Source organism: Xiphophorus couchianus, chromosome 3 (assembly GCF_001444195.1).
Source record: "Xiphophorus couchianus chromosome 3, X_couchianus-1.0, whole genome shotgun sequence".
Lineage (NCBI taxonomy): Eukaryota > Metazoa > Chordata > Actinopteri > Cyprinodontiformes > Poeciliidae > Xiphophorus > Xiphophorus couchianus.
Window position 1 is genome coordinate 12,915,689 of NC_040230.1, and position 24,528 is coordinate 12,940,216.

The window sequence follows — 24,528 nt, forward strand, 5'->3', positions numbered from 1 at the left end:
ACATGGCTGGGAGGAACTGATAGAGCGGCCTTGAGGTCCCAATCTGACAGAAAACAAGTTTCACTGATGTCACGTGGAGAGTAAACTGGACACTTGTCAAAAATATACATTCAAAAAAAGCAGAAACTATGCACAAACATTTGGCAATAAGTATTTGTTTTTAATTTGATCTTTTGATACAGCCAGAAAATAAGAAGGGGCCAAGGCTAAATGATATTTTAACACATTCTTATGTATCAAATGTATAAAAAAAAAGCTATATGTAAAGACAAGGCATTCACAGGTAATACAATGATGCACAATGTAATGCCAAGTCACTGAAACATCATACCTAAAAGACACAGGGATGGCAAAGACACGGGAACAAAGTTAAAAAAAACATTGCCGCATAATACAGAAGACATAATACTAGGAGTAAAGCATGCATCACTATCATCTTGAGTTCATTCTGGTATTTTGCTGCACCAGGCTCAATTCAAGCGCAACAAACTATTTTCTTACTCAGAAATTATTTTCCACAACAGCACACAAGGTTTACTGGAAAGAAAAAACAAACAAAACAACAACAAAACAAAAACAAAATCAATGGAATACAGTGGAAAACTGGAATAGGAGCGTTGCCAAAATGAAAGTGTTGAATTTTATCATTGCAACACATTGCAGTAGAGTAGGAATAATATTTATGTAACCGACAGAAACAAACTCAAGAGTAAAAGGCTGAAAAACAAAAATAGTGGTATTCACAACAATAATAGAACGAAACTGAGCAATACAAATGCCAAACATGAAATCTGATCAGTTTAATTTTGCCATCTGATTAGACACCTTTGTAAAATCTAACTGCTTTTACAGTTCTTTTATGCTCACACAGATATTAACACTTTTTAACATTAGATCCATAAATTACATTGAAGACCTTAAGAAATGCTCGCTGTTAAAGCTACTGTAGTACTTGTTTTTATTTAAAAATGATTATGTGCAGGGATAGTTCTGCGTCAAAGTGAAGATAGAACACTATTTAAAGTTCACTATGGCACTGTGCAAGAATACATTATAGGTCCTATTTCAGTCATGCTGCTGACATAGCCGGTCTGCTATTACACATTTCTGTCTGTGCTTGGCAAACCTGTGTTCGCCCATTTGTTCATCAGAAGAAAACATGCATCTAAAAATACTTTATTCAGCTCTTATCTATTTTAGAGTAAGTTAATTTTGTTGTAAATCTACCCTTACACACATTAACTAAAGAGAATGCAAAGGCTCAAGTCAAACGCATGCCTCAAAATCGAGAAATTCACAGCGAAAGCTCATAGCAACATTCACTGATTTTAAGTGTCTCTAGCAGAGTAAATTAGTTGATACAAGCACCATTAACCTATTTTGCAAGGACAAAGTCTTAATGATCAGGTTGCTGATGCTTCTTGCGCCATTGTACAAATCTTAGAGGCGCACTGAGAAATTTGCTGTTTTTTCAGCATGGAGACAGAAAAATCTGATGTTTTTTTGATCAGTGAATGCACCACACCCAAGCGCTACCAGGTTGGAGCAGCAACAAAAATCTTCAGTGTGAGTTGCTGAGAAATTACATCCACCGAGGTAAAATCAGAGAAAAAGCACAAAACATGAAGGAAAGAAGCTATTTTATAAAAGGAAACCATTTTCCACAGATTTGTCGACTGTCCATAGAGGTAGCCACAACAGAAAGCTACACTTGGGCTAGATGCTGGTCATTTCATATTACTGCTGTTTTGATCATTCTGTACCCGACTTTCAAGTACAACGACAAACCCTATACAGGTGGATGTCTATTTGTTCCAACCTGGGGAATATTTTGTAAAGTTGGCAAAGAGGAACAGACACAGAACCAATGTTATACGATAAGAGGAATGCTGAGTGATGCTTATACTTCTGAGCCTCTGACATGCTGTTAGAAAATGCCAGATAGAAGTTTCTAGAAAATCTAGATTTTCTAGGGAATGTCCAAAGAGTCAAGGTATCCCTGGTACAGGTGCCAATTTAAACTGTGAACTCTTATCCTATTTTAAATTGGCATCATCCTGTTGAACAGCAACTGCCCTCTCACAAATGGTGACACTGCCTCTGCTCCCAATATAAACCAGTTACGGCTAATAGCAGTGAGAAGGCTTGAAAAAAATATTTTGAATGCTGTTATTTATGGTTCTTAAAAACAACAACAACAACAAAAAACTCAGAATCTGATAAAACTGAGATGAGCAACGGTTTACAAAAATCAGTGCTTGGAAGTCAGCCACATATTTCAGATTGACGCATCTCTAACAATCAGTTGTGGATCCAATAAAGTTAGAAAGCGTCGGGGAAAAGAAACCAGACGAAGGTCTTAAAATGGAAATATTTCAGTTCTTGGTCTTATTTACAATTTTTAGGAAAGAGACAGAGAAAGGCAACTTTAGATTTATCAGATGGCTCTTGTGCAAGTTCTGCTGTAATTTTTTAGCGTAAACATTGATTTGGCACATTAAACTCTGCTGTAGTATACACATAATAAAAAGCTAGATGGATGACTGGAGCTTTGCAGATTTGCAATAATACACAGGGGCTTTAATTCAGTGCAGAACATTACCTCTGCACTGGATAAAGTGGTCAAAGACGAGAGGAATACTACACTGAATCTGCATGCAAACACTTTTTTTTTTAAATGATGCAATACATTTTCACACAGACAAACACATCCCCGGACAATAAACTAAACAAAGCCCTGTTGCAAAGGCAAATCGGCAGCTGAATTAATCCTGTGCTTTTGGATTTGGTTCATAGTTTAACTGAGAGAGGCGACAGCAGCCAATCACTGCACGGCCTGCTTGGCTCGCTTGGTGTGGCACTTCATGCACAGGATCTTGCCGTCCAGTGGGTAACAGCCATTTTCATCTGCCTCAATGGAGAGAGGGCGAGTGCAGTCCTGTGGAGCAAATAACGTGCTTTAACTTCCTCCAGAATATGATTCTATTCAAAAGAGATGCTGATTATTAAACGCCTTACCTCACAGCGGTAACACTTGAGGTGGAAGTTTTTATCGAGGGCCACCACTCTGACCGTTTCCTCACTGCCGGCGTCGGGAATGATGGGTTCGTTACAGCTCACACACAGAGGAGAGAAACGTCTGCCAGGAACCGACGCACAGGGCGTTGGTTATTTCTCATGAATACACAGTAAAACAATAACATTTGTGTCAGAGACAAAAAAAAATCCTAATTGTAACATCTCAAATTTGAATCCTACGTCTTCATGTTTCAGCTGCTTTCCACAATATCTATGCCAGATTCGACTAACCACACACCTCTTTTTCATAAGAATCTCCCCACGCCCACCAAAGGAACATAACAATGTATTACTGGTGTAAGAGTTTTCAGGCACCTGTGGTAATCCTGCACACAGTAGGGATTGTTGTTGTCGTCAGTGATAAATGGTGCACCCTCCAGTACGCAGGAGCAGGTGCTGCAGCGGAAACAGTGGGCATGGAAACACTGTCCCACAGCCTTCAGCACACGGTCAGTGATTCTCTCCCCGCACCGAGAGCAGACGGCCAGGGAATTCTAACAAGCAAAAATAAAATTAAACAAGGAAACTCAAGAATGATACTAAATGTGCTGAGCATTTAGCCATTTTTACAAAGATAAATTACTAAAACCTTGATGAGCTTCATAAAGTGGGACCTATTATGTTGCAAAACCAAAAACGATTACATTAACCTTTTGACTTTTTACAGAGGAGTTGATACATCAACTCATCTGCTTATGCTGCATATGAACTGTGCTTCCTCACCACGTAACAGTCTTCACATTGTGGTGCGCCGTCCCTGTCATAGAACTGCATGCCCTGCAGGGGGCGATGGCAGCTCATGCAACAGAAGCAGTTGGAGTGGAAGAGTTTGTCCATGGCCCTCACCGCTGGCTGAGTACGGGAAAGAGCCTCGCCACACTTCCCACAAACCTCTGAAGAAAAACCAGAAGATGTTCAAACAAGTAGAATAAAAGCATTCTTCATTGACAGATGAGCTTCTAATCACTACTGGTTGTTTTTAGTGTCATATACTGTTGGGCGCAGATGCAGTAGGCTCATTTAAACTCTTCAGAAGATACACATCTGCTGCTTTTAAACACTACAAAAAATTTGAAATTATTCAAAACAGTTTACAGAAAATATTGATAAACCTCCTGCTTGATGGTGTTCCAAAACATTTAATCAAAAGCTGCTTAATGACTGCAATGAATAAGAACGACATCTGCCATTCATCTACATTAGTACTGATAATCACGGTGTGAAGCAGACATAAGGTTTAATGATTTTCTAATCGGCGTGGAAAATAGCTGCATGAGAAGAGAGGAGTGATTAATGTCTCTGTTTGTGAAACACAGTTGTACCTGTTGGAGGGGAGGTGATGATTGGGGCTTGTTTGTCCATGTTTTTTATGAAGTCCTGGGTCATTCTCTCCAGCTCCTCCACTTCCTTCATGTTTAGTGGGACGCCACCGCCAGGAACGGAAACTGGGCCAGGAGGTGACGGCTGTCCACACCAAAACAGAAAAACGCATGAAGTACAAATGGCGCTTTGGTAGTTTTATGACTAAAACACAACTTAATTTCTGCTCAAACGTTATTTAAATACGGTCACTGGCAAAAAATACGTAATAGTAGTGGGGCAACCAGATCTCGTCATACAAGATCTTGTGATATTGTTTCTGGTGGAGGCGACAACTGTCTTATGAGAACTAGCCAGCTGCAGTCTACATGGCTTCTCCTGATGAACTTGTAAGAGAAGACGTCCCGACTATCCTTAAATCATTTTTTGGCAGCTATTTGTATTTTTGGCAGAAATAATAAATTGCAAAAGCATAACAGAGAAAACATGAACAACATTTAAGCACTGCAAGTTGTTCAGACTCCGCAGGAGGCAGACAGCGTCTCTTTAACAACCAATGGCTGGATGTCTAGAAGTACATTGAGCAACATGACAATCACAGAACATCCTATTAATATCAGCTGGGAAATGGGTTTTACTGCAGACCATGCACAGTTGAAACACTGACCAAAGGTCTCAAGAGACAAAAAGAAATCAGAAAAAGATAAACAGTTTGTTGATTTTTGTGGCAGAAAAAAGGCTTTTTATGGGATAACTTTGGTGTTATGAAGTTTTCTCACGTGTCATTAAAATCTCATCTCGTCTTGTGAGTTTTAGGCATCACTACACTCCCACCTTATAGCTACTAAGACTAAAGCACAGCATGCTCAACAATTATTGTCCACCCTAGTAAAGCTGTGTGAAAAGCTTTAAAAATCAATCTTTAAATTGCAGTAAAATATATGGTAAAGTTCAACTTTTAATCCGAGCACATTCATGACAGTCGTCGATGTATGTATGATGCATGGTTCCAAACAGTTACATATCCAAAGCTGCTACATTTTCCAATCATACTCTTCTGTTTAATTGGATGTCATAAAAAGTGCTGGAGTGACAACGAATGCGGTGGTTGCCACTCCTTAGGGTGGCACAATCTTAGTAAGACATAATTTAAAACTGAAATTGTGATTAGCAATGCTAGATGAGGACCTCAAATTACCTTGCCATCACACACAACCTCTCTGCAAATTTTACCGTTAGAAAAACAGCATTATTCAGTGAGAGATTATTTCACTGAAATAAAAAGACAGGTTTCTACCAGGGGTCCAGTACCTAAACCGGCTACGGTTTGTTGAACAGTACATCCAAAGCAAAAAGCAGGAACCTACCGTTGATGAAGGGCTTGTTTTCATTGGCTGGCTGAAGGAGGATGATGGAAACGTCATAGCCTTGGGTTGAGGAGGAGGCACAGCAGCAGGAAGGTTGTGGTTTGCATTCCTCTGACTCCCAAAAGGAGAAGTCTTTATGTGATTAGGTGCTACAGGAGCAGTAGCGTTATTTGGTGGAGCAGGAGGTCGTGGTGGAGCTGCTGGTGGTGGCGGGAAGGAGATGGTGGCTGTGGGAGGAGAAGGTTTTGGTGCGCTATTTACTGGAGTGCCTGTTTGGTTCAGGTTCTGGTTGATCTTTTGCGCCAGTGAAGAGGATGACGTCGTCATCCTCCCTCCAAACTTTGGAGCCACGGCGGGCGGCTTAGTGAAAGGCTGGGCGCTGGGGCTCGTTCTGGCCTTGAGTTCCTCTGCCCAGGGAGCAGGAGGGGGCCGGTCTCCCATCTCAGGAGGTGGAAGGAAAGAGAGGGCTGGTTTGGGAGCAGTTGGAGGAGCCGCTGGAGGCTTGGGTGCTGGTGCAGACGAATACTGACTTGGTACCTGTGGATGATCATCAACAACAAAACCCTGAATTTATAGTCTCTGATGCAGCCACACACACAAAAAAATTATGTTTTTAAAGGTGACCAATTATTCTTCCTTGAACAGGTTAGGATACGTCTATGGGCTACACAAATAATTTTTAGATAAGATTTCAGTCTTGTCAGTTATGCTTATTTTGAGTCCATTTCCAGAATGAGCTGTTTTATGGCGTCTTGTCACTTTAAATCCAAATAATCTGCTGCTGCCCACCCCTCCCCCAAACTCAACATTTACACTTGCATGTGAAAATGGCTGCAAACAGATGTGCAGTAATACAACAGTAAATCTTTGAAAAGCAGAACTGGAGACTCCTGCACAACCAACAAGAATGCAGCAGGTGGTTTCTGGATGGTAAGTCAACAAGGAAACACGTGTCTTTTCTAGTAAACATTGTACAGCTTATACAGCTGTAAAACCAGCTGACCAAATGTGCTGGAGCTGCTAGGTAGTGGGCAGTGCCTGCTGATTTGTGACATTAAGTCTGCAGTTTTTTGAAACAGCTCATTTTCCAGAAACCAAAAACCTTTAACTTATTCAACTTATTAGAGGCTGAGTGTTTTTTAAGCATTTGGGTTGTTTTTAGAAGGTGTAAAAACTCAAATGGGAGCACAAAAATACACAAAATGTAAAGTTTGCATAATAGGTCTTCTTTCATATTAAAGCTATCGGAGTTAAATTTCTATTTACCATATTAAAATTCATCACAGGGAAGTTAATATCTGCTGTATAAACCCCCCTTACTAACACACTTCAAGCAGACACCTTTATTATACTAAATCTGATTCACTGATTAAACTAAAAACCTAAAAGAGCCTCACAGTTTGAGCTTATCAGAAGTACTTTATCTTTCTGACATTTATTTTGTGGTTTGGGGCCAATGTTATCCTACTGTGATTCAGTACCTCCCAGTCAGATAAAACACTCCATTTATGGCCCTCTTACTGAGACTCTGGCAGCACACTCTGGCTCAATCACACCCTAACGCTCTCAGTTCACCTCACTGTGCATTGCTCTTCCTTTCCGCATGAAGCTCCTCTCTCAGTATGAATCACCAGTAACTTTACTTTTTTGTTGGTTTTCCTCTTTCAATCTTGTGAGTAGGCCTGTCACGATAAACGATAAATCAATTAATCGTACGATAAATTAAAACTATCGACGTCATTTTAATTATCGGCATTATCGTCTCTTCCGGTCTTTTTCTCTTTCTGTTAATGACACTGAATGAAAAAAGGCTCAACTCCGGGGCTCTCTACTGACCCTCCCTTCCTCGTTTCCTTAGTTAAATGCCCAGCGCACACGACACGATCTTAGAGCCCGATTGTCGACCCATTTTCAAAACCTGACAGACCACACATTAGCCGACAGAAATCCTAGGTATAACGGTTCGATCGGGTTCGGTCCTGCCGTGTGGTGTCCAACAATGGGAACAAAACAATGGCTACAAGTCCAGTGAACTAATTTTAAAACCAGGCATTAATCAATGCTTTACTACAATCTACCTGTTTTGCATGTGGCTAGTGTCAGCATAAAGTCCTGACTGAATGAAAATCATTATAACCTATTTACGTCACGTTAATGAATAACAGCTGAAAAGTTTATAAACTGCAGTAGCAATTTCGCTCCAACTGCTCTCCTTGTCATTTCTATATTCTTTGCACAAAATGTTGAATAAACATTAATGTTGTTTTCACGTATCAGTATCTGCTGGATATCCGTGTCAGCTGTTTGGGATTCCCCTCCGTAATTTCCCCTCAGAAAACACGGAGGAGAATCCACGCTTTCTGATTGGCTCCCTGTCACATTCAACAGGCTACATTAACGCTCCCAGTCGGGGAAACCCCCTGATTTAGATCGGAGCGGCCACGATGATCTACCGCAGGGTGCTCAAACCTTTGAGACCAAGATCTACTTTTTCTCTCACCAGCCGGCTGAGATCTACCTCATGACACGAAGACATAAAAAATGTAAATTAAACTCTATTGACTTACTTTATATGCGAATATACATCAGTTATAGCAGAAATAATAAAGTGATAGAAAACCTAATGCTGTATATTTCTTCCTCAGTGAGATTCTCCTACCGTTTTACACACTCTCTCTCTTTGTCGTTAAGCACGCCCGTTGCCGTGGCAACCGCCTGCGCCCCGCAACGGAGCAGCGACGTTAAAAACGTAACATTCAGTCCGTTACGATGTCAAGTTTCCAGGCTTGATATTTATTTCTCGATTATTGGTTGATTAGCTAATGTAAACTCCTGCTCTGCTAGTCAGTCGGTCTTTGTCGCCTTTTTTTTTGTTAATGGAATTGAAACGCACTGAATTGCGCAACACCTTGTTGAAACAATAATTACTCAGAATATAAATTTTAACAGGTTTTGTTGATTTTTAAAAAATATATATTATTCTTTAATGAAACTACAAACGTTTAGGATCTTAGTAAATATTTTGAGAAGCGCGTCAGTAGAGGAAGTGCTGGTTTCGTCGTCCTGGCAGCGTTCAGTTTGTCACCTACTGCAGAGATCAACTCAAAACCTTCCCACAATCGATGTATTGAGCATCCAGATCTTCCGTAACACACCAAACACTACAGGAGGATCGGTTACGAAATCGTATGGGAAAAATAGGGGCAAAAAAACCGTGTAGTGTGAACTATTGCATCAGGTAGTCGGATGTGCCCATTTTCTCTATTTAAATCTGCTTATTACTGAAGGGCAACATACAGACTTCATCATCTGCCCTCTTTTGGTTGAATGCAGTATTTATTTCCACTTTGGCTTTATGTTGTTTAGTTTTTTTTTCCAAGTGCATTTTTTGTTAATGGAGACTGAGAATCCATTTTATTTTTGGTTGTTTTGTTTATTTTGTTTATCAGCTCCAGCGTTAAGTGTTCTTTTGAAAATAAAGTGCATCTATCTTTGGCATGAAATCGCATGCATTATTACATCATTTCCATTAAATCAGTGTAAAGAGGGCTTCAAACAATATTATCGTTTATCGCAATAATTTTTTGAGACAATTAATCGTTCAGCAAAATTTGTTATCGTGACAGGCCTACTTGTGAGTCATGTGTGCATTTCCCTTCATGAGCTTTCAAGCTGAGCAGATGACTAATTTTTGAAAATCTCCAAACAATTGCCACTGAGCCTGCTGCCCTTTTACTTCTCTGTTTCTCTTTATTTTGCTGGAGCTTAAACATCAATTCCTGCTGTTTCTTAAGCGTTTTAGAGAACGCCATTGTCTGTGCGATGTACCTTGGGACTGAAAGATCCTCTAGTTTCCATATCAGACAACATCTCAGTCAGAGAACCAAGTTTATTGTCAAAGCTCATCTGTTTCTCCATTTGTCTCTGATGAAGGAATGAAAAAGGTGAAAAATTACAAAAAGTACATTTATTGACTCCAGAATAGTCATTTATGAATGATAATAATTCTAATTTACACACAAAATTAGGATTTTAGTAAACATAGTGGTTCCTAAAAATTAGCCCTCAAAGGTGGAATATGTTACATGTTTAAGATATTTTCCTGGTTAAACAGTTTTAATAAAGCAATGTTTAATTACCAGGCCTCTGCAGAATTTAATGGAATACTGAGTAAGCAATTCAAACATTTAATCAGAGCAGAGACTCAACTAAAATCTGCATGACATCCACCTTTGAGGAATGTAGCTTGACATCACTGGGTTAGATCAATGCAGGTGGTTCTGGTTCTGGGGATGCAGAGCAGACCAGAACCGGAAGACCTGAGAGGTCTGGAAGGTTGATACAACAACAGCAGATCTTTAATGTATTGTGGTGCTGAGAAATTCAGTGATTTGCAAACTAACAACAGTATTTTAAAGTCTATTCTTTGAGCTACAGGGAGCCAGTGTAGGGACCTTAAAACTGGTACAACTTAGGTTGTATTTTATTCAAGTGTTTAACAAAACCTGTTTATTTAAAAAGGGTATATATGCATTTAAAATGTATTTCCATACAATAATCCATCCATGACCTAACATAAGTTGTGGGGTAAAAAAAAAAAAAAAATCAAGACAGAAAATCTCCAGGTCATCTACAGACTGAATAACATAAACCAATGCTTTCCAGTCTACAGACTGATAAAGCACCAGTTCAGGCTCCAGTGACTGAAGCAATGCGACTCACCTGTGAGTTCCCAGCAGCATTTGGAAAACTTGAACTGGAAGCAGGAAGAGGTGGAGGTGGTGGGGGAGGAGGGGGAGCGAGACAGCTGGGTGGACAGGCCGCCTCCTCAGGGGGAACTGGGAGGGGGAGGTCATCGGCCACTGGAGGCGGAGCAGGAAAAGCGGGGGCATCAGAGGCAGGAGGTGGGATGTTGCATTCAGGGGGAGGGGCTGGCAGATCATCATCCAATGGAGGAGGAGGGGGTGGGAAGTCTGATAAAAACGAGAAGGGGTAGATTAAAACAAGGCATCAGGGGCCATACCACACAGTATTTTTTCATTGCATGGTCATCTAGTTCTATATCAGAGTGATTGACATATTTTAACACAAAAACAATAAAATCAAAATATATTGATCTCAAAAATCTGATTCATACAAATACCTTAAAAACAGAAGATGCTTTTTATAGTCTAGACAACTAGAAGTGTAAAGGCTAGAAGAGTTTCTTCCTCTTTCTGGTCTCAGTGTTGAACCTGTGGCTCACACGTTCGTAGGGAACTCAAGTTACTGTATGAGTTTGTTCTCTGCAGCAGGGTTGGGCCAGACAATATAAATGTACAATGAAAGACTGGGGGACATTGCGTATGCCGATTGGTTGATGACATTACCAGTGTACAGGAGCCCAAAGTTTCCACCACAAACCTCATGCATTTGTAAAATTCTCCATAAAAATAACCGTTGCTAGCAAAACACAGGAAAACAAACAAACATAACAAAAGAAAACTAAAGCAATGCCCAACATTTACAGAATGGAAACATCTTACTTGCATTTATCCCAATCTCAAGCCTGTGTAATTTTCTTGTATATTTACAAAAGTTATGTTTACATGCTGTGTCAATTACCCAACCACACACAAGAAGTACTGAAAAAAGAAGCTGCAATGGGGAAAAGAGAGATTAAATAATGCAAATACCATCAGAGAGCGACGAGGGCGGTGGAGGCATGTCTCCAACTCGACCAATCACAGCTGTCCCTACTGGTGTCGGTGATGGGGCTGAGGGAGGGGTCTGACTTTTGGGCCTCGGCGGAGCCACAGAAGCAAACTTCTTGGGCTGGTTGTAGAAAGACGGAGTGGTGACTTTGACGTTCAGAGACGATGTCACCACAAACGGCTTGCTGCTGTTGGAGTCGTCCATTTTGTGGATTTATCTGAGGACCAACGGCGAGAAACAAAATAAGCAACCAATAAACACACAGGATTATTTAATTCATCTCACAGCGGCAGACTGGAGGTGAGCTCAGACTGCTTCACCATTCCCACACCCAAAGGGTAAACCAACATTTATCAGCTGACAAATGTCATAGGGTTTGCATTCCTCTGGAGAATATACACGTCAGGCGTAGAGCTGTGGGGATGACGCATCAGTGAAACATTTGGCATGCAAACTGCACACTAATGCATACCAGCTTTAGAGGCTGCATCACCAGCACAACTCAAACGTTAAGAAAAGATGTCGGGAGTGCATTAAAAATTACAAGGTTTTTCTATTTGTTACATTTTGAAATGAAAAAAAAAGTTACTCATATCATCAGACCTATAAAGTTTGTTCCAGATTTTAATTTATTATCTTGGTTAAAAGTGTCTTGACACCTAACATAAAAGTAATAAGCCTTCCCATGTCATAAAATTTTCTACCTTAATTAAAAGAGCATAATAAAAAGGAAATATGAATCATCTCTCAGGTTAGAGTTACCTAAATATAAGGACTGTGCAGACAGTTTCCAATGAAGTGAGAGAAAAAAGTGTGTGAAATGGTCTTTAATTAGCTTATAAACTCCCAGATGCTGGAGATAATTTACAATATGTAGCACCTGGCCATTTACAGAGTAATAAAGCTCAGCAATAGTAACGTTTCTGAGAACAGCCACTTTCCATAAGTAATGATCATAACCAAATCATCAAAACATTTTCATGCGAGTCACATCATACAGAGAGAGACAGGAAAAAAAGTTGAAGCAAACATGCTGGTGGTTAAACAAGTTATCATTTTGATGAGACCTTCAAGAGTTCCTGGGGATTTGAATACACCGCTGTGAAGAACATCTGCATGAACTTTTCCCAGAAGCGAGGTTGTTTGTATGGTTACCCCATCTAACCCTTCAGTACCACCAAAACCCACATGTGGACACTGACATCCGCTCAGGAAACTGCCTGCACTTCCACATAGCAACAGATTGCAACACAACATCACAGAGGAGGTAAACTAGAACAGTCAACAGTTCAAGAAACAGGATCTTGAGTTTCAATGAAGCCTTTGACAAATAATATCTGATGAACGCCACGGTCACTACCAGAGAAAGAATGAGTGAACAGATGGAAACAATTAGTCAACATAATCATCATATTTATTTTCTATCTTAGCTCAAGCAAATCAACACCAATGTTCCCTTAAATGAGAGTCACTAAAGAAAGGGGCCATTTTCAGTCATTCATAATTGCAAACAAGAGCACAAAGCATTTTATATGAGTGTGACCAGAGTACCAGAGCTTGGTAACCAGACACAGGGGTTCAGAGAGTCACTACTGAATGTCTATTACATAAGAGACATCACATAGTTATTTGCATATTTAGTGCATGAAGTTTGCCTTTGTGGTCCAAGTCCCAGATAAAATCCATTTGAAATACTATTCATCTTATACGCAAAAAGACCCGTTATTGTGCTGCATGGGGGTTGGAGTAAATTGTTTAACCAACTAAATATTAATGTCCAAGAATGTTAGAAGCGGTACCATTAATGTGTGAATATTGGATGTACAGCAAATGTAACAAAAAATAAAAGTATGTTAAAAAAAAACTCTGAAAACGTCAATAACTGTAAGACAACATATTTTTGTTGCCTTTCAAGAAAACTGTCCTCTTCAGGTGTGGCCAATTAGGTTTATTCATGTTGCACCAGCACACAACAAAAGTCATCCCAAGACGCTTTACAAGTGAGGAGTTTCAACACAGGGCCTTAGAGGGTGGCAAAAGAAAATAAATTACTCATCAGGGTTTTCTTAATGTCGCTAAACAGAGTAAGGACCTTGGAACCATTCTTTCTCAAGGAAGCAAAAGGCAATATGTTAAAAGTGTTTTCTATCCTTGTTGCTTTTTTTATGGGACACACTCAACTCTTCAAAGTTCTCAGAGCAAAATAAAACCGTACAGTTCAGAGGAGAGTTTGTTCTCTATGTCAGCATTCATCAAAAACAGTTTTAACCATATATGTCCAAGCTAAAGCCAAGTTGTATCACAGGCATGTCAGCTGATGCATAGTGTCAGAACATTGGGTAAGAGTTCCTACAATGAATCATGAAATTTTAGAAACATTGGCTCCTCAAATGTCCACCACTTGGCAACTTGCTATAACTACAATTATACAAGGAATTAATTGCAGTACTTTAACTCGTGAGTTTAACATCTGGAAACATGCTTTAGGTTAAACATCTGGAAACGGGGCAGTTCAAATCAACTTTGGGGGAAGAGACTTGTTTTAATCATTCCTTCTGCTCCAGTCTAAACACTGGAATGGACAACAAACCTTATGTCATCATAACTGATAATGAGGAACTTCCAAGGTGATAAAGTGCGGAAATATGCTCCATACTTCCTCAAACACAAAGGCATTTATAACTTTCACCTGTTTTTGTACACCTTTATACGAAGCAGGCCTTTTCTATAATTCTTGAATTTGAAATCCTTTTTTAAAATGCCACCTTTTAACCATTTCCACATGTGTGTTTATCTGAAAGTTTAAGAGAACATTCAATCATTTTGTTGTAATTGCTGTAACCTTTGAGAAATTTGTCGGAGTCTGCTGAATCACCAGTCTCTGAAATTTCCTTGAACAAACTAATGTCTTCTTCTGCTGACGAGCTTTATGGAGCAGCTGATTTCATTTCTAGCAGGATTTGGTGTGGTATCTCTATAGTTGGGTGGACAGCAAACTTGTCTTACCTGAACCCTATAAAGAGTCTATGGGGTATTGTCAAGAAGATGCTGAGAGACAAAAAGCCCAACATTGTGGATGACCTGAAGATCACTACTAAAGCAACCCGGTTTTCTTAAAACCTCAGCAGAACCACAAGCTGATCACCTACATGCCACACTGCATCAATGCAATAACCTACGGAACAGAAACTTTGGAAAATGGACATACTTTCTAGTGGCTCAACTATGTATATGTATAGATATAGCTACCAAAATAGCTATTTTTGGTAGCTATCATACCAAAAATGATAGCTTCATAACTAAACAGAATTCTAACAATATCCATATCTGTAAAATCACAATTGAAAGAACTGATTGAATGCAATATGTGGCAAGTTATATTTCAATGGATGGGCATTAAGAGGTTTTTCTTTCCAGTAATATATTTGGTCACCTGGATAGACTTTCAGCATCTAACCACAACTAATTTGTAAGATTTTAGCTTTCAAGATTGTAAAGTTCACTGTGGCATTTGAAAATAAGAAACTGATGAAAATGTTGGGTAATTGTGATCACAAGGAATTTTGGGGTTTCATAAGCTGCAAGCCACAATCATCAAAAATGAAGATGAATGCAATAAATTAAGTTTTCCCTGATGTTTTAATTAAATATGCATCTGTAGAATTGCTGGAAAATAAATGCAAAAAGGTGAAATTAGCGAAAAGCAATAGAGGACGGGTGCTGAGCACCAACTTGTAAAGCTGTTGTCAATGTGTTCTGTATCAAGACCTACTTGATTTAAAATGAAGAGGACGTCTATCAACAGAGTACTCCAGCCAGAACACTTAAATCTATTATAGGCGAGTGCTTAACAGGGATAGTACCGACTGTGATTTGGTCCTGTAATTGGAGTACTGAAGCCTCTTTGTCTCCAAGAGACAAAAGTCCTCTTAATTATTCAACAAGAATGATAACTTGTGGCAAGGTTTCATCTTCCCCCACAATGCTTGAATGCAGTCCAAAGGGATTCAGTCTGGTGAGATCAGCTACACTCTCAACCTCAGATGGTCTTACAAATGTATCATGAAACCTGATGCCTCAGAGGAGACCCGCTGCTGAAGAACATTTCTGGCACAAAAACTCAATGACATCACCGTTTTTGTCTTTTCCGCTGCCATGTAATCGACTCTCCCAGAATCTTTGCAGCTCTACTCTGTTATTTTTATTCCCATAATGAAAAGAAAATGTCTGACATTGTGGTTCCTTTTACAACTGGAGATGCAGATTAACGTTCTGTGGCAGAGCATAACTCTTGGTTTTTTTTTTCTAATCTCCTTCCTCAGCCTCTAATTCAAGTCTCACCCACTACTTGAACTGAATGACATCACTCGAGACTGCATTCAATCATAGCTACCCTACAGCTGTAATGGGGGATGGACTCAAGAGGTTCCTGAAGGGGCCCTTCAGAAACCACAGAGCCAGAACAGTCAGTTTTCACAAACTAGGAAACTGTACTTCAACAGGGTTTGAATACTAACACCTTTTTTTTTCTCTTTCATAAATTATATAAATTGTACATCCTTTTCCTCTGTCAATGTCTGACAATAAATCAGACAAAACTTTTCTGTTTCAGGTCATTTAGGATTATCAAAATTATTTCCATTTGCTAAATTCCAGAATAATTATAGGGTAAGAATTGTTTTTAGGACTTAAGTTTAAATTCACAAATTTATATGAGATCACTATGCTTTCAAGAAAACCAGGATGGCTTTGTCAGTGGCGTATGTTTTATAACACAGAGATGAACGCGTCCTGGTATGAAATGTGTATTCTAGCTCCAGAATAAAAGCAAAAATCCTTGTGATAATGCTGGCTGTCCCTGAAAGACAGTGTTATTATCCACAGTGACACCATTACAACCTGAAAGGGCACTTCGATAGGAAGAAGTCAGTACTCCAGATTAAAGTATGTAATCACACAAAATGTATGATTAAAGTAAGTATTCAGGGACAATGACCCCAAATTTTGGGAAATCTAACTATGTAAGTAAATATCCAGTAAATATTTATAAGAATCTTTTGGAAGTATACCTGAAATGTTTAACTCCATTAAAAAAGTAAATCTACTAAATAAGGTAATGTATTTCAAGAATGTTACAAAACTATATCAAGCAAGTAGAAATCATTTCGGTAAACTCAAGTGTCCTAAAACCGGAGATATTTAGTGTAAAGATCTGGTTTCAGCTGTGTGACTGAAGATGACTAAACAGCATTACAGCAGTCTTTAGGATGCTTGCAAAAGCTGTTCTTACAATAAAACTGATTGACAGAAAGAATCTGGTGATTACATGAGTCATAAAAATAGCTAAATACTGCAAATAAATTATGAAATATAAGAGAACAAAACAAAAACAGGTTTAACACTGAGGTTATCTTGAAGTTATAATGTTTCCAATTATTTATACATGGGAAAAAAAAAACAATATCAGAAAACAACTCTTCATAAATATTTAGTTATATCAAATTTGAATTTATGACAGTATTTTCAGTTATTTCTTCCAGTATCAGTGGCTAGTGTCCGGCTGCTGAAACCCCCCATTGTTCTAATGTTAACACACACACGGTTTCTGGGAAAGCCTGTCTAGGCCGGGGGTCACTACTGCCCGGACAAACAGCCCTTTTGAGCCCAGTCTTACAGGTCACTGGGTATGTATTGTGTGCCTACGCGGTATTTCTATTCACATTCATTAAAGCAGACATCTCAAACCTTGTAACTTCAGCTACTGGATCCTGTATCGCACTGCTCCTCCCCTCTGTCTGCTTACACCAACACAAAGTGTAATGAAGGCCAACGCAGAGTCACAAGATTCCTTCAGACTAAATCCAAGCAGCAGACCGGGGAAATGCTCTGAAATAACCTGTGTGTTTTGACTCATGAAAGCTACAATTAAGGAGAATTCCTCATTACACTAGCCATGAGCAGAGCTACTCGCCATTTGTGTCAACATGTTTTATGTGACTCCCCAACCAAATAAAACAGGAGAGTACTGAGGTACCCTGAGTACTGGGATAATGGATGTGCAACAACAGATCCAGTACCTCACATCAGAAGCTTCTCAAAGTAAGGTGTTCTTGAACACAGTTTGTTTACGGCAGCCCTGGATTGAGTCTCAAAAGAATTTGACAATGCCAAAGCTGGAGAAATCCTTTCCTAAAATACTGCATCTCTGAAAGCTTAAATTCCTTCTAATCTTCCGGTTCTTACTGCAAAATCCTGCAAAAGCTTTACGTTCCCCCCCAACATTAGAATAGATAAATTATTTAATAAAATGTGAGAAAAATGTGGGAAGCTAGTGAATCAGACCAAAAATGACTGTCTGCAACTATGATGAAGTGATTAGCCAATCAGAATACACAACATCCAGTGCTTTATCCATTTTGGTTTAGATGGAAATATACAAAAACTGAGTAGTATTTACAAAGACATGAAACCATAACCCTACATAGGCATCTGTTTACTAGGGTCAGGGTAAGAGTGAAAAGTAAACTGTGGGTCTAAGAAACTTTACCTGTATTTACAACTAGGAGTCACCTTTGATAGTTGATAAAACAAAAGACAAACCTCTAGCCCTTCTACAACGGTCATTTTTAACCACAGAGGTTAAAGCATCCATTTACAACACCAATATGGACAGAAATCTAAAAAGCACAGAAACGGCAATATTTCTTGATATTAAACATTCGTAACAAACACTCCATATTCAGCAGATAAGAAAAAGCAGATATACTATACCCATTATATGAACTAGCTAAGTAAAAAAGCCAAATAAATATCTGAGTTTAATGAACAACAACACAATAATTACTCCAATACAATTGCCTAGTCTGCAGTTGAGGGACAGGCCAGTTGGTTTTTCCTGAAATATTTTAATTATTGATAATCTCAACATAGCAATCAGCCAGTTAATGGAGAAATTACTAAAACTAATGAGGTATCCCTGAACTCTATCTACATTTTCCAGATAGTTCATTTCAGTTTGCACCATTTGCCAACTCGTGTCACCACAATTGACATTTACTAAATATGTTCAAGTTCACTTGAAGTCAGACTCTGCATAGAAGAAGAAGAATTACTTTATTCATCCCAGCAAGAATTTTTTATACACAGATTAACACACACACGACGGGAGCTGCGTCTGCAGGCAGCCAGCTGAGCCGGCGCCATTTTTGAAGGAGGACATGCGGCAAAGGTCATCGGGACCGGGAGTCGAACCCGCGACGTCCGCGCGTCTAAGGCCTCCAAATGTGGGGGAGTGCTAACCCCCTGCGCCACCACAGCACGCCCCAGTTAAATATCATACAGTCAACAATACCCATTGTTGATAAGACAAGAGACAAGACAGATTACAAGTGTGTGAATGAGACGGAGACAGATGGAAGAGCAAACATGCTAGATGTAGCGGTACTGATAGTGTTTGAACTTGAGCACCTGGGGTTAATCATCCAAATCAATGTGGAGTGCACAGGAGGTGAAGAAAAGAGGAGAGTTATGGTGGAGACAAACGTCAAGGACAACAAACGTCTCTGCGAGGGTGAAACGGGAATACTTACAAGATGTCGACACAAAAAATGAACTGAAACTGGAGTTTCAACCTTCAGAAATAGGTTGAGATATCTTTAACTACTTGCATATTAATTTACTATAAATAAAAATGTGCCCTGCGACAGACTGGCGACCTGTCCAGGGTGTACCCCGCCTCTCGCCCGGAACGTAGCTGGAGATGGGCACCAGCAACCCTCCCAACCCCATTAGGGACAAGGGTGAACAGAAAATGGATGGATGGATGGATGGATGGATAAATAAAAATGGTTTGGTCTTTGAGACTGAAGCTAATGTCTAGCCTCAGAGCAAAGAGGAGCAAACTAGACTTCAACATTCTTAGAACCCCAATCATAAAAAAAGAGAAGGAAAACCATAGTGGTTTAATGAAATGCTACTTTATAAACCTTTAAACATTTACCTGAGTATTATGTAAACAAGGGATCATTATGTAAACAAGTTAGATGGAGGTTAGAGGAGATGAAGACTTAAAAAAATAAATTGCATTAAGCAAATAATTTATGCTTTTTAGCTACTTTAGATTTAAATCAGATAATACAAAATGTTTTGACATGTTTTAACATATTTCACACAGAAAGATCACTGGTGGTGCACCAAGTCTTGTCTATCTGTCTTGCATAAATAATCACTGCCTTCTGTGTTTGTAATCACCTAATGGAAACATAAACAAAGTTAATAAAATAGTATTTACATGAAATACTGTGATTTTTTGAGGTTAGAGTTGTTTTAAGACAATAGTCTGCTTTGGACTTTGGTCCTTCTGTCAGGATAAGCCTCTAGGAATGAGAGTTATCTACTGCAAGTACAATATTTACACTGCATATACTGGTTTTTTTATTAGAAGTGACAGACAATAGAAAAGATTAGAAATTAGTTTATCATTAATTTGGAGACAAATTCAGGGAACCAATGTTTGAGCATGTCCAGAGGAGTGATGGAGGATATATTGGGCAAGAGATTTTGAATGCGAAGTTGCCAGGGAGGGAGGAGAATGAGAAAACCACAGAGAAGGTTTGTGGATGTAGTACTGCGACAGAGGAAGATGCCAGAGATAGAGATTGAGATGGGATACAGAGTTTCTGCTATCAAACCCTCCAAAGGAGGAGGCAAAAGAAAAATTATCTACATATACCTGGTCTTCATTGGCTGACAACCAAACCTCCCGTTAAAAAGAGTATGGCGCAATGACAGGAAGTTTGACAGGAAATGAATTTACTGAAATTATACAAACCTTTATTATTACGATTCTACCGTTAACACTGGCAGAAAATGAACATACATTGTAAATGAGCTTGTATTTAATACTATTTGGTTATTTGCGATAGTCTAGAACAGCCAATGGACAAAGCTAAAGCTTTTTTAGCATTTTAAAACGTCTCCATAGATTATGAACGTAGCATTCCGACAACCCCTGGATTGATCCGACAGTAACCAAAGCCTGTCAGCGCGGTGGAAAACACTGCAGATAAAAAGGAGCAGATCATTAAACGCAGAGGTGATTCAAAGCAAACGTGTATTAGTATATTAGCTAGCAGACAGGCTAGCAAAGCTAACGCCGCGTTCTATTTTTTTAATGACTAAAATTAATCGTTAAGTGTCAAGTCTACCTTTGAAAAGCGTTACCGTGACAACGGCATCTGCGTTCTTTCACAAAGCTACATTTTAACCGACGTCTGAAGAGTAACACACACTCACCTCTACCTTCGGGCTCGGACCGATCAATGAAACCGCTGATTTCCACCTACAGTAACGTTAGCAGGTCGGAGCACCACAGAGTCTGCACACACCCCACCACGTTTCCACTCGTTTCACGCTGCTCGGTGGTTAACGCCGCCCAATTCTCCCCCCTTTACCTCATATGGAAAAGTCACTGGGTTCTCTTAACTGCGCTGTCATCTGATTTAGTGATGTAAGCTCTCAGTTATTAAATCCAGCAGCATGACTACCTGCCTGCCATCTACAACTTTTTTAAAAATCTTTTAAGCTGGCCTTCCTGTCGGAGCTTCCGCATAGCCATGCCTTTATCGTCCGTGTCCAGCACCGTGTTGTATGGCAGGCTGTTTGTGTATATACTCTGATACTCTTGATAGCGGTCGCCTGCTAGTTTTACTACATGGCTCTGGTTCTACAAACAGTAATTTGCTTATGCTAATGACTGGTTGGTCGCATGCTGCACTAGTTTAAAGTGTACATAAAATTGTGCTAAGCATGAAATCCACAAAATACAGACAAGTGAAATCAGGACGTGAAATCAAACTGTAATCAACAATTACAGTTTCTTTAAAACACAGTTTTGACTTGTGAAATAACTTTGACTGTAAAAAACGAAATATATCAGGCAGAGAGGAAGATTGTCGCTCAAGGTACCATTTATGCACCAAAAGGTTTCACTGGTAGACCACTCTAGTATTTAAAAAATGCAAACTTTTTTGCTTTCTGATGTGCCAGTTGACCATCAAATAGTGAACAAATAGCCTTCTTTATATGTTTACACAGTCAACTAGCACAACCTAGAAATGCAGAAAACTGATTTGTAGAGCCTAGAAATCACAAAAATCAACCAAGTGTAGATTACAAGTTCATTACAGAGAGTACATCTGAAATATGCACTGGTTAATTAGTTGACATTTGTGTAGCATGACTAAAAGCTTCTGTCAGTAAGTGCATTTTAAGCTATACTAATTGACTATTTAGATTGTATTAGTTAACTCTTGCACATTTAAGGATCATATGTAAATGAGTAGGAGGAGATGGTGTTGAAAAGGTCACATTAGGATTTTGAACATGTTGTCAACTTTTATGGCAGTCAGTGACTACATTGGTCTAATGGTCAACTATTGCACAAAAAAAGCCTACTAGTTGGGACTTTACTGTCCCAAGACATGTGCTATCACTAGATGATCAAGCTGCAAACAGTAAAAAGTAAAAAAGACAATGTTTTTTTTAACTTGTGTAAGCAAATGTATAACTAGTAGTCATAAACCAATTCTTGAATATTTACACATATGGCTTACCGTAGACATGAGACTACACAGCGTATTCAGGAAGATTTGTTTTTATCCACCGAAAAGACAGATAGTCCCAGGAACACCACCCAGCACTATGAGCTTACTGTACGCTCTATTAGAAAACGCTGCTTGGAGGTAGATCCAAAGCGCCTATTTCCACAAAGATGACATTTCATTGACGTATCAGAACCTGAAAATCTGCGCCATCTCTATGCAGTCAAAAGACCTTACCTTATTAGGTAACCTGTTGCAATCTGATCCATAAGACAACAGTTCCTATGTTACTGAGTGATTCACTAGAAAAAAGCTTACCCTGTTATTACAGCTGCAGTATGGATCTCACTTTAACTTCCCCTCTCTCTTCTTTTTGTTCTTTTTCCTCTTCTCGGTCCAGAATGAGTAAGAGGTTGGAGCTTGTATCTGTAACACCAACTTCTCTTTCTCTCTTCCTCTCTCTGGCTACTAGACCCTCCCCCTGAGTTTTTCAGCCTGGAAAAGGAATGACACCATCCTCCCAAACAAGTTCTTTCTCGTCTGACTTTGGCTCAGGACTTGTGTATTTCTGTGTAAACAGCACCCCTCTTGAATCCTACCAATCTTATCTATCTTACCAATTGGAATTAAATCAAGGCATTGACTGGGTCATTCTAACGTAGAATATTCTTATTTTAATCCTTCCACTGTAGCTTTAGCTGCATATTAGAGTCATTGATATGCTGAACAGTAAACCCCCACTAACGCCTCAAGTTTTTTTGCACTTTAAACAGCTAAACAAGATATTGGACTTTTTATAATTAATCCTTCTTAGTCTTCTTCAATAAAGTCCAGATTTGTTGAATGCAAGACTAATATTTGTCCTGGCAACAGATTCTCTGACCTGAGCTGTGGATCTTGGCTGTTTTTGTTGATTAATTTCCATGTGTTGTTAGGTTTGCTGTGGTACCATGCTCTCTCCATTCTCAGATGATGGCCTGAAGAGTGCTCATTTAGGGGTATCAGAGTAAAGTGACCAACTACAGACACATGCCACACTTTTCAGATTTTTAATAATTATAAAAATATAGAGAAGACCACGCCTTCCTTTTTCTCCCACGTCACAGTCTCGTTCCGTTTTGTGTTCAACATGAAATCTGAATAAAATACTACTGTGGGAATAAAGGACTGCGAATGAGGAAATAAATCTACAATCTAAGCCCACATCATCACTTGAGATTCATGTTGAGACACAGCAGAGCCGCGCTCCACTCATGTTGTGAAAGTGTGTGTAAACTCTGGGCTGAGCTCCGGCAAGCCTCTGTTGTGTAACCTGCTGCTGCGTGGGGTCATGTCTGCGAGCTGCAGGGAGTGGTCACCGGGGGTCTTTGACAGCCTATTGTGCCACGACAGGAATGTTTCCAGTTTCTTGCCGTTTCCATTTCCAGTCCGTGCTTTCCAAGGAAAACGTAGTGAGCTTACAGTCAAGAGTGACTGGTCTTATCTTGTCTGCGGTTTTTCCAACCAGTGATATAGAAGAACAGGTCTCTGTTTGTTGTTCTGGATATTTCTCCTTACTTTACAAGATTGTTTTCTGATTCACAGGTGAGGGAAGTAAGCATTCTGCTCCTTGGGTTTCCAGCTTGAAGCTCTGTGTGGTGCGCTGTGATTGAAGTTCGGACCATGCAGTGAGAAAGCACCTCTTAGGCTCTGTAAAGGTAAAGAAAAAGCAGGAGGCCATCTGATTCAGAGCCAGACAGGCTGGAATGCGGCCAGGCCTTGGAATGAACAGTTCCCTCACCCCTCCCTCACTAATGTGCCAAATTTTTGTCTCCTTCCCTCTAAAATCGCAGCATTTCTTTTCACAGTTTCTCTCCTTGGTTTCCGAGTTTGTGTTCCAGACTGTGCTATTATTTCCAGCTCCTTGGCATAAATTTTTGCTTTCTCACAAAACCTCAGCCCTTATTATGAACAAGCAAATTATTTCCATTCAGTCCAGACACATAGTGTAGATCTTGCTATGTTTGTCTTTCAAAAGACACGTTTGTTGTCTTGTCCAAGAAAAACAAGAAAACTGAGAATTAATGCAAAACAATTGTTTAAAACTGCATATGTTGATTTAAATATCTTATATATATATAAACAATGTCAAACCTAGTTCACTAAGTCAGTTTCTTATAATTACTTTAGAAGTCTTCATCTGCACACTCTGTGATGCTCTCTGGTAAATCTAGCTTCTTTTTTTTTTTTTACCTGTATAAGCTAAAGTGGATAGTTATATGGTTTGTACCAGGTACAGGTGACTTAACATTACTATAAGTGCAGCTGCTCCATGAAAGCCTCAGAGGACGTCATAGTGGACAAACAGCATCATGAAGACCAAAGAACAAAACTGTGGTAACAAAACTTACCAAAACCTGGAAAGAGCATAGAAGAGCTGAAAACTTTCCAAGTCTTGGTTGTCCAACTAAATTGACAGTCTATGTTAG

General features: G+C 39.4%; 1 protein-coding gene across 3 annotated transcripts; it reads right to left on the reverse strand.

Annotated features, from left to right (window-relative positions):
- Nucleotides 1-139: 139 nt before the first annotated feature.
- zyx (zyxin) lies at nucleotides 140-22,654 on the reverse strand. Of its 3 annotated transcripts, none has more exons than XM_028012338.1 (10): nucleotides 22,379-22,654; nucleotides 11,441-11,676; nucleotides 10,488-10,738; nucleotides 9,594-9,689; nucleotides 5,766-6,302; nucleotides 4,401-4,542; nucleotides 3,802-3,971; nucleotides 3,394-3,572; nucleotides 3,019-3,139; nucleotides 140-2,938 (listed from the first exon to the last, which is right to left on the reverse strand). In XM_028012338.1, the coding sequence occupies exons 2-10, from the start codon at nucleotides 11,661-11,663 to the stop codon at nucleotides 2,825-2,827; spliced, it is 1,833 nt and encodes a 610-aa protein (XP_027868139.1). In that variant the 5' UTR covers nucleotides 11,664-11,676; nucleotides 22,379-22,654; the 3' UTR covers nucleotides 140-2,824. The 3 variants fall into 3 exon arrangements, with proteins under 3 accessions (XP_027868139.1, XP_027868141.1, XP_027868140.1); XM_028012340.1 differs by lacking the exon at nucleotides 22,379-22,654 and adding an exon at nucleotides 22,073-22,093; XM_028012339.1 differs by lacking the exon at nucleotides 22,379-22,654 and adding an exon at nucleotides 20,754-21,080.
- Nucleotides 22,655-24,528: the final 1,874 nt, after the last annotated feature.